This window comes from Hipposideros armiger, unplaced genomic scaffold (genome assembly GCF_001890085.2).
Source record: "Hipposideros armiger isolate ML-2016 unplaced genomic scaffold, ASM189008v1 scaffold_19, whole genome shotgun sequence".
NCBI lineage: Eukaryota > Metazoa > Chordata > Mammalia > Chiroptera > Hipposideridae > Hipposideros > Hipposideros armiger.
Window position 1 is genome coordinate 4,361,048 of NW_017731369.1, and position 10,388 is coordinate 4,371,435.

Consider the following 10,388-nt stretch of genomic DNA (forward strand, 5'->3'; position numbering starts at 1 on the left):
CTGTTACTTGGCTGGCCCCATTTTTCAGAGGAGGAAACTGAGGCAGCTTGTCCAGGAAGTGGCAGAGCTGGATTCTCAGCCTGGGCAGGCTGGTGCCAGAGGGCTTTTTATGGGGGGAGTGGCAGAGGGGAGAGGGGCTATGGAGTGGAGACACCAAGTAGAACCAGGTGGAATGAGGGAACGGGCTCTTACTCCACTTAAAGGGGCCCCCTCTGACGTTGGGCAGAGCTGTCTCCTCCTCCCTAAGGGAAAAGGCCAGGCTGGCTCATACAGGGATCCCCCAATTCCTCCACTCACTGACTGAGCCCCACGGGTGGGGGCCAGCCCGGTTACTCCCAGTTCTTCTACCACAGGGACTGCCTTGGGATGGGGCCCCTTTAAGGCAGGCCCTGGGGCAGGCAGCATGACTGCCAAGTTCATTCATCCAGAGGCCCCTGCTGACTCACGCTTATGAAAGTGATTTTCCTGGCCACGCCTGCGGCCCGCCTCTTCCCAACCCTTGAAATACCCTCGCTTGCCCTGGCCTCTCAGAGCCTCTTGGATCCCCCACAGGGTAATGGGTATGCTGCTCACTGGACGGGCACTGTGATCTCCTGGCCCTCATAGTATCCGACCAGTTCAGACTCACCAGTCTCCCTTGACCCCCTGCTGGTCAGGTGAGTGGCCTGGGCAAGGCACTGAGGGGGGGTGGCAGGGGGGGGGCAGACATCCTGGGCACATCCTGGTCAGGGGTGGCCAATAGGGCCTGGAGCCAGGCAGGGGGACCCCCAGGTGGTCCTGAGAGGAGGCCACCCTGGCTTCCCTGGGGGCCAGCATGACTCTCTCCCTACCCCCAGCTTCCCACTCCACCCCTCCGGGCCATGCCCATCTCCAGGTGCCTGGCACCCTTAGCCCTACAGCTGCCCTGCAGCCAGAGCACACCCTGGTCACGTGACGCCATTCTTGGCAGGAAAGAAAGAGAGGTGTGGCCAGCCCTGACATACTGCCCGGAATCCCGAGGCCACTGGGTCCCACAGCCAGGCGGGTGCTTCCCTCAGGCTCCCTGCCTTTACTGTTGGAGTGGGGCAGAGCCCCCAGGGTCCCAGGGGCTTACCTGGCTTCTCCCAGAAGGCTGGGGTGCTGAGACTCAGGGAGTCTGGGGAACCTCAGAGCTCNTGGCGTACAGATCCAATGTACAGGTCCCTGAAACGTCTTACAGTGAGTGCGGGCACCTCGTAAAGGGGGTGGCCGTGGGGACAGGCGGGCCCTTCAGGAGAGTCCCAGGGCCGTGCTTTTTGCACCTGAGACAGGAAGGAGCGTTGTTCCTTCATCTGTTCCTTGTCTGCCTTTTCCCGAAGGTTTCCAGACTCTGCAATTGGCCCTGGGTTTGAGCTCTGGCTTGTGCTGAGTGACCTCAGGCTCAAGATGGGCCTCTCTGAGCCTTAGCTGTGTGTAAAGAACCTCCTGTCCATGGTGCCCAGCTCCTGGAGGTGCCCAGCAAGTGGGAGCCAGCACAAGGGAGAAGGAGTGAGGAGGAACAGAAGGGAGGCGAGGAAGAGGAACCGGGAGCAGTTCCTGTGAATGCTTCTAGGATTTCTTGGGGAGAGAGGAATGGTGGTTTTGATATAGGAGCAGAAGGGATCCGTTCCAGCACCAGAACCCCCAGAGAAGCGCCCTGAGCTACCCTACCCTCTCTTCCACAGGTTCCCCTGCTCCTGGGCACCTGCGGAAGGCTTGAGGGAGGCCTAGAAGGTGGGGATAGGAGGCCTGCCATACTAAGCAGAACAGACAGCTGCGTTTGAGCTCCCCCCACATGCCAGGCCCCTTCCCTCAGCTGCACTGATCAGCTGTCAGCACCTTGCAAGCCCCACACTGGCAACACCAGTGCGCAGATGGGGAAACTGAGGCTACGCAGGACAACATTTCTCCCAAGTCACACTGTCCAGCNTCATAGGAAAATAGTTTTGATCTCATGCATTTCTTTTTTTTTTTTTTTTTTTTTTAATTGGGGTTTTGGGGGAAGGGGAACAGACAAGTTGCTGTCCTGTTGTTCAGCATCTTAGCTGTAGAGGGCAGCGTCACTGGCCCTCATATGTGGGATCCGAACCGGGGCCCTCCGGCATCCCAAGCGAGCTCCCAACCATCGCGCCACTCGGCCGGCCCGATCTCATGCATTTCTTGGCATTTGTGAACCCATCCTTTGAGAATTGCTGGGAGGGATGGACGCTCTCACTGTTAAATTGCTGTGGCAGCTCTTCTTCCCTCTCCTCACCACCCCAGGAGGGAGGGGGGAGAGAGAGAGAGAGAGAGAGAGAGAGAGAGAGAGAGAGAGGGAGATGGAGAGAGAGAGAGGGAGATGGAGAGGGAGAGAGATGGAGAGGGAGAGAGAGAGAGAGAGAGAGAAATCAAACCCTAAGAACTGGGTTTGGGTCTCTTGGAGTGATTTAGGCCTTTAGCCAGAAGGGGGCGCTGGTGCTCCAGAGATGAGCAGGTTTACAGGCATTTTCCCCAAATCAAATTACTCCAGGCTTCCAAAGCTTCCCCAAGTCCACGTGTTCCCGCCCAGCCCCTGGAGCAGATAACGAGCTCTGGTCTTTTCCCAGGAGCAGATTTGCTGCAGGCAGATGCTTCACAGATCTGACTTTGCTGTCCCCAGCAGTCCTACCGGTTAGGGACATTATTCCCATTTTATAGATGAGGAAACTGAAGCCGAGAGGCCTGGGACCGTGCCCATGGTCACCAGCTAGGAAGCACCTCCCTAGAACCAGATGATGGCTCCAAAGTCCACCAGACTACACCCAACAGGGCTTGCTCTGCGCGCACCCCCCGCCCCCTCCCCGATGGGCAGAGGAGGCCTCATGGAAAACAGATAATAGGCTTCGGGTCTCTTTACAGCCCCGTTGGTGAGATGGGGAGAGTGGAGGGAAGCTCAGAGAGACGGAGGTAACCAGGCTGGGGGAGGGACCCTGCATAACTAGGGGAGGACAGAGAGCCTAACAGGAACCGAGGTGTGAGGAGGGGAGAAAGAAGACCAGAGTAATAAGCATCCTGATAGGCCTCAGGGAAGACCTTGGATTTGACCCTGAGTGCCACAACAGGACACCCTACAGGTGGGAAGGGACCCACCACGTGATACTCAAGGCTCACCCAGTGGCCCTTCCTCTTCTGTGCCTCCAGATCAGCTGCCAGCCCCAAGACCCCCACCAGCTGCAGCCATGAACAACTGCAGACAGGACCAGCCACTCAGTGCCAGCAGCTCGGAGCCCCTCGAGGTCATCATCATCGGTGAGTGTCACCTTGGGCAGGGGAGGGGTTGGACTGAGCCCTCCAGGGTGTCCCCAGCATCAGAGGTCAGGAGCCAGGTAGGGCCAGGTTTGGCCTTTCTTTACAATCAATTGTTGTCTTTACAATTGGCCACCGAGCATTCATGGTGTGCCCAGTGCTATGCTTAGCAATTTACACAATATCATTCCACGTAATCCTTCCAAGAACCTGCAAGGTGAGAGCAGTAAAGAGGCGGGGGCCTGGTCCTGTGCTCACCCCGTGCCTGGCACCGTGCTGGGTGCCTGCGTGAGAGGGGACACAACCGCAGCACATGGACCTGTCCTCAGGTCTGCAAAAAATGGGGGACAGATGGCGCCTCTCCCCATGCAAGCAGCAGGTTGGACCACATGAAATGGCCCATTTTGTTAAGTTGAAAACAGTTGAACATCAGCAATTCCCTGTGATTCATCCTAATGGTAGTCCACATCTGGGTAATATTCTGAACAACACAAGATAAAGAGGGGAAAGACAAATAAGGATAGAAACGATGTCACCAGGCTAATTGCCCAAGAAATGCCACAGATATGTGATGTGATTTGTTCAGACTTGGAGGCAGGAGGTCCACAGGTGGCCTAGCACCCCTGCTGAGCACCCAAGACTCCAAGCTCACCCCCCAGAGCACATAGCAACCTGTGCCATAATATTTTACTTGTCCACCTGACCCACCAGCCATTAGCTCTGGAAGGACAGGACTAGTTCTTAGTGATCTCAGAATCTCGGTCGTGTTGCTGTGTGACCACAGGCAAGTTTTTTAACCTCTCTGTGCCCCAGTTTCCTTGGGTATAAAAGGAGGAAAAGAGTAGCATGTACCTCATTAAAGTCATTGGGAGAGCTCAGTGGGATAATGCAGGCACATCAGGACTTCGTTTGGGGTCTGGTACAGCAGCAGCATCTGTCAGTTTATTATTATTTTGTTATTATTAAAATCCCTTGACACATAGTAAGCACTCAACAAACGTCAACAGTTATTACCACAACTTTATTGTTGCTCCAGTAGTATAGTACCTAGCACCTAGTAGGTTCTCAACAATTGTTCATTACTTTGTTAGTGACTGTTATTACGCACAGTGCCTGGCACATGCTCAGGGCTTAATACGTGTTTTATTTTTATGAATGAAGCGCAAATCAGTGAACGAGTCAGATCAAGACCAAAGCCCTCAGCGGTGGTGGTCTCTTGAACCCAAACGTGCTGCCCTCTGACCCCACCCCCTTTCCCCAGGCAATGGTCCCTCAGGCATCTGCTTGTCCTACCTGCTGTCCGGCTATACCCCCTATGTGAGGCCAGAAGCCATCCACCCACACCCCCTGCTGCAGAGGAAGCTCGCGGAAGCGCCAGGGGTCTCCATCCTGGACCAGGTGGGCAAGAGCTGTGGCTGGTGTGGGTGTGGGTGTGGGTGTGAGGGGGGTGGGGTACACACCCCTCTGGGGAAACTCTCCCAGCTTTCCCAGGGCAAAAACCAAAGTATGCGTTTTTCAGACACAAGACCAAACCCAGAAAAAGAGAGGCCACGAATTCACCCACAGACACAGAGAGAGAAACCAGGGCTGTCTTTTGAGACCTACAAATGCCACATCGGCTTGTCTCACTTCTCCTGGAACACTGGTTCTAAACCAGGAGATGACTTTGCTCTCCAGGGCCATACTTGGAGACAATGTTGGTTGTCACAGTTAGAGGGGTGGTACTACTGCCTTAGAGGGTTGAGGCCAGGGATGCTATTAAACATCCTGCAATGTACAGGAGAGCGCCCGCCACAAAGAATGATCCAGCCCAAATGTCAGGAGAGCCAAAGTTGTAAAACCCTGCTCTAGGCATTGCAGTTCCACTGCTTCCTGCCCTAGAGGTCTCACAGATCTCCCCTCTATGCCTCTTCAGACAACATCCATCCTCCTAATCACCAACCACCATCCCCCGGCCCGACCCTTGAGCTGGGGGGTGAGGAAGTAAGTGGCATTTGGTCTAGATCAGCGTTTTTCAAAATGCCTTCTACAGGACGCTAGTTCCTCAGAATACTATGCAGAGAAAATGTTCCTATTCCAGCAAGTCTGAGAGACACTGGGTTTGGCAAAATTAAACTGGTAAAGGACAGCTGCAGGACTTGTCAGAGCCTTTCATATACCATCAGCCATTATCTCCTTCTGAGCGGAGGCATTTCCCAGCTTATCTGACCATCCTGATGTTAGGGTAGGAATGCAAGACCGGGTAGCCTTCCTCCGGTGGGCCCTCTGACCTGTGCTCCCCCTCCAGGACCTGGATTACCTGTCCGAAGGCCTCGAAGGCCGGAGCCAAAGCCCTGTGGCCTTGCTCTTTGATGCCCTCCTGCGCCCAGACACAGATTTTGGGGGAAACATGGAGTCTGTCCTCGCCTGGAAGCACCAGAAGGAGCGAGCTATCCCCCACGTGGTCCTGGGCCGGAACCTGCCTGGGGGAGCCTGGCATGTAAGTGGGACCAGGACGGGTGCAAGAGATTTGGGCCAAATCTGCATGAAGTCTTTGGGGTTAGCACTGTTCCATTCCCTACCCCTTCCTATTTGCCAGCCTCCCCCTCCTCTCACGCCCCCTCCCTGTCCCCTTTCTCTGAGTGAGCTCAGGCCTCCAGTGCCCTCTAGTCCAAGTGGATTGGGGCCGAGCACAGGCCTGAACCAGAGGACCCTTTTTCCCTGCAGTCCATCGAAGGCTCCATGGTGACCCTGAGCCAGGGCCAGTGGATGGGGCTCCCAGACCTGCAGGTCAAGGACTGGATGCGCAGGAAGAGAAGGTAAGGCAGCGCTGGAAGGCCCAGGGTGGGCAGGGAAGTCCTGGGCCCACCCCGACATTGAGCCCAGGAGCCAGAGGTCAAGGAGCCTCAGGGATCATCTGGCCTGTCTCCCTCCTACTCCCAGGGTGGGGGTGGGGGAATAAGGCTCAGATAGGGAAGGGACTTGCGCAAGACCACACAGGGAGTGAGCAGCAGAGCTGGGCTCACCCCAGGCCTCCTTGCCCAGTGCTTCCTCCCCTTGTCACATGATCCCCTGACTTGGCCTTCCCGTAGCATCCCAGCCTCCAAGGATGGGGTAACAGCCGTCCCCTATCCCCTACACCCTCCCCCAGGCTCCGAGTCCTCTGGCATCCCCACTGCCCCTCCCACAATTCAGAGCCTGGTCCGGAGCCAACGCTTTCCTTCTAAGTCAGCTAAACAGGATGCACTTCCTTTTTTATTTTATTTTATTTTATTTTTAACACTCTTGCATTGGAAAAACAACCACACTATAGAAAACTGAAAATTGAGAAAAGAAAGACAACTCACCCCAAACCCCACACTTCTACCTATCACTGTCACATCTTTGGGGTATTTTCTCCCCATCTCCTTTCTAGTTCCTTCCTTAATGACCACACTGCACACCTCTGACCACCCTGGAGAAACAGTTAAATCACTGAATCAACGAAGTCCAGCCCCTGCTCATCTTGGAGTGTGAGGCTAGAAGCTGCCCAGTGCTGTAGGCAGGGGATCGCCCCCTACGAGGTGTCTGCCCTATTTCCTCTGCCCTCCAGAGTTGTGACAGGGGCATGTCACTCCCACCCAGCAGTCACTCGGCCTCTCTGGGCAACTGAGTTTCCACCTCTGCAGGAATCCCTGTCTATCTCTTTGTCACAAAGACTTCTGCCCCTGCACATTTAGTAGGAAAACATCCAACACCTAGGATGTGTTACCAGACAGACAGGAGCTTAAATTGCACTATAGACATGCTCTTTCATATCCTACTTTTAATGTTCAACATCACGTCATAGCATTTCACTTTGGGTGGCTACACAGTGTTTGCAACCATCCTTTTACATGGCCACGTAGCATTCCCCAGGCAGGGTGAGCAACTGCCTTGAAAACTTCCTACAGGCAGGTCCTCGTGCTTAGATGTCAGAGCCAAAAACTAGGCAGATGTGCACCCTGCCCCTGAGGTGCTACCGCGGCTCCTAAGCCTCTGCCCAGTCCTGCAGCTTTCATTCTTTCCAATGAGCTATTTCTAGGAGCAACCCCATGTATAACATCTTAGGACAATCCCTTAAAACAGTTTTTTACTAAAACAGAGAAGGGGAAATGCAAAACCCACAGAAATAAATTGCAGAGTTCCAGTTTCAGCAGCAGACGAATGAATTGGGTTGGCTGGGGGATATGGTCTGAGCTCACCCTACAGTTGGTCGATTGGTCGTGCTGGCGTGTCACTTAGGCTTCCCTTTAAGTGAGTTCATCTCTAACACTATGTTCACAGTGGGGGAAAGTAACTCACCTAAGGTCACACAGGTAGAGACGGGGGGAGCTGGAAGGGTGCCACAGTTTGTACCTCAGCCACCAGCCACACTGGCCCACAGTCATTGCCTCAGAAACGGTGGTGAAAATATTAATACTAATACTACTACTAATAAATAATAATAAAATAGTTCCTGCTGTTACTGTGTGTGCTGCGACTGTGCTAAGTGCTTTACACGGGTTATTTTTTATCAATTTGTTTACTGAAATATATCATACGTATAGATAAGTCCACAACTCATGTGTACGGGTGGATGAAATTTCTCAAAGTGAACCCACCTGCGTTCAGCCACCCAGACTCACCCTCTCCTTAGAAGCCCCCTCAGACCCCTCCTAATCCCCACCCCCTTCTCCGCCCAAGAGGTAACCATTCTCTTGACCTCGAACTCCATAGATTAGTTTTGCCTGTTTCTGAACATTATAAAACTGCAATCCTACCATATTTATGTACGTTATTATTGAGTCCTTTGAGGTAATAGTGGCCGACCCTTATATTGCCTGTCGGGTTCTATTCTAACCTCTTCGTTTATATCATCATCTAATTCTCTCAACAACCACACGAAATAGGTACTGTCACCATCATCCTCATTTTGCAAATAAGGAAACTGAGGCAGAGAGTTTCAGGAGACAGCTCACCAGTGGCAGAGTCAGGATTTGAACCCAGATCATCAGCCTCTGGAAGCCCCACTCTCAACACCCCCCTGCCAATAAGATACCATTATCAGCTCCATTTTACAGAAGGGAAGACCGAGGCTCTGAGAAGGTTAAACCACTTAGCCAAGTCTTACAGCTGCTGGGTGGCACAGCCATAGTAGGTTCGGGGGCCTGACTCCAGCCTGGTCATTCCCACTCCTATTTGATTGCCCCACCACCCCAATCTGCTATCTGACACCTGCCCTTTCACATTCTTCCCCCAGAGGTCTCCGAAACAGCCGGGCCACAGCTGGGGACATCGCTCTCTACTACAGAGACTATGTGACCAAGAAGGGTCTGGGCCACAACTTCGTGTCCGGGGCAGTGGTCACGGCTGTGGAATGGGGGACACCGGAGCCCAGCAGCTCCGGGGCCCAGGACCCCAGCCCCCTCTTCCAGGTGAGCGGCTTCCTGACCACCGAGGACCAGGGCCAGCAGCCCTTTTCCCTGTGTGCCCACAATGTGGTCCTGGCAACTGGCACGTCAGACAGCCCTGCCCGGCTGGGCATCCCCGGAGAGACGCTGCCCTTCATCCACCATGAGCTGTCAGCCCTGGAGGCGGCCACGAGAGCAGGCACAGTGACGCCGGACTCGGACCCCATCCTCATCATTGGCGCGGGGCTGTCAGCGGCCGATGCGGTCCTCTTCGCCCGCCATTACAACATCCCCGTGATCCACGCCTTCCGCCGGACCGTGGACGACCCCGGCCTGGTCTTCAACCAGCTGCCCAAGATGCTGTACCCTGAGTACCACAAGGTTCACCAGATGATGCGGGAGCAGTCCATCCTGTCACCCAGCCCCTACGAGGGCTACCGCAGCCTCCCTGAGCACCAGCCGGTCCTCTTCAAGGAGGACCGCCAGGCTGTGTTCCGGGACCCCACGGGCTTCCAGAAGGTTTTTGGCGTCTCCCTGGTGCTAGTCCTCATCGGCTCCCACCCCAACCTCTCCTTCCTCCCGGGGGCAGGCGCTGACCTCGCCATGGACCCCAACCAGCCACTGAGCGCCAAGAGGAACCCCATTGATGTGGATCCCTTCACCTACCAGAGCACACAGCAGGAGGGCCTGTACGCAGTGGGTCCCCTGGCTGGGGACAACTTTGTGCGGTTCGTGCAGGGCGGGGCCCTGGCCGTGGCCAGCTCCCTGCTGAGGAAGGAGGCTAGGAAGCCACCCTAGCCCTTGGCCTGACATCCTTGTACCCTAAAGAGAAGGGGAGATCACCACAGCTCTGTTGGACACGCGATGCCCCAGTGAAGGAAGGGGGGCCTCTCCTGGCAGGAGACAGGAGTGGCCATGAGCCCATGCAACAGGCTTCTCGGATGGAGAGGAGCAGGGAACCAAGGCTGCCCAGACTCAGACCAGTGCCCACGGTGGGGACAGTGGCTGCAGGTCAGCGAAGGCCCAGACCTGTGATTTGGGGTGAAATCCCAGTGTGAGCAGGGATGACCGGGGTCAGATGAGCGTGGAGCCAGGAGGACTCCAGGCCACGCTCCTTCCAGAATCAGGTCACAAATAAAATCAGTGCCTGCCTGCACTCATGTGTCTGAGGATTCTGTGTTTGGGGAGGGACTGGGTGCCCAGGAGCCTGTTCTAGGAGCCAAACGGAAGCACAGGGCCACGTGGGAGGAGGTCCTTGGGCTGGGCTTCGGGGGACAAGGGATGGTGCCCCAAGTGTGGCAGATGAGAGGGCAGCTGTGTTAGAGAAGTGAGGGGAGGGTGTGTATGAGGAAGGAGTGCTGAGGAGGCCTTCTGAGCCCCTTCCCACTCTCCCTGGCAGCGTACTGTCTCAGCCCCTCATGCACAGCTTCACCTGCCACAGGGCCTTTGCACAGTCAGGTTTCTAGCCCACTTCTCCCTCCTCTCTTTAACTCTTCCCCTTCCTCTCTCTCATCATGAGTTACTTCCTCCAGGAAGCATCTTCTGACACAGACCCCTCCTTAGGCACCAGGGGAAATTACCAGCTCATGACCCAAGGTGCCACCTCTTCACAGCAGTTCGGTTTTAATGATTCATTTATTTGTGGAATCTGTCCAGTATCTGACTCTGCCCACTCCGACGTAAGCTCCAGGAGGCTCCTGTTTTGCCCATTATTGGGACCCAGAGCCTAGCACCTAA

At 55.1% G+C, this 10,388-nt stretch overlaps 1 protein-coding gene across 1 annotated transcript; it reads left to right on the forward strand.

The window, feature by feature from the left end:
* The first annotated feature begins 515 nt into the window (after nt 1-515).
* OSGIN1 (oxidative stress induced growth inhibitor 1) lies at nt 516-9,807 on the forward strand. Its single transcript, XM_019634570.1, has 6 exons — nt 516-656; nt 3,157-3,264; nt 4,523-4,659; nt 5,549-5,740; nt 5,968-6,059; nt 8,501-9,807. Exons 2-6 carry the CDS (start codon nt 3,195-3,197, stop codon nt 9,447-9,449), a joined length of 1,440 nt encoding a protein of 479 aa, XP_019490115.1. The 5' UTR covers nt 516-656; nt 3,157-3,194; the 3' UTR covers nt 9,450-9,807.
* The last annotated feature ends 581 nt before the right edge of the window (nt 9,808-10,388 follow it).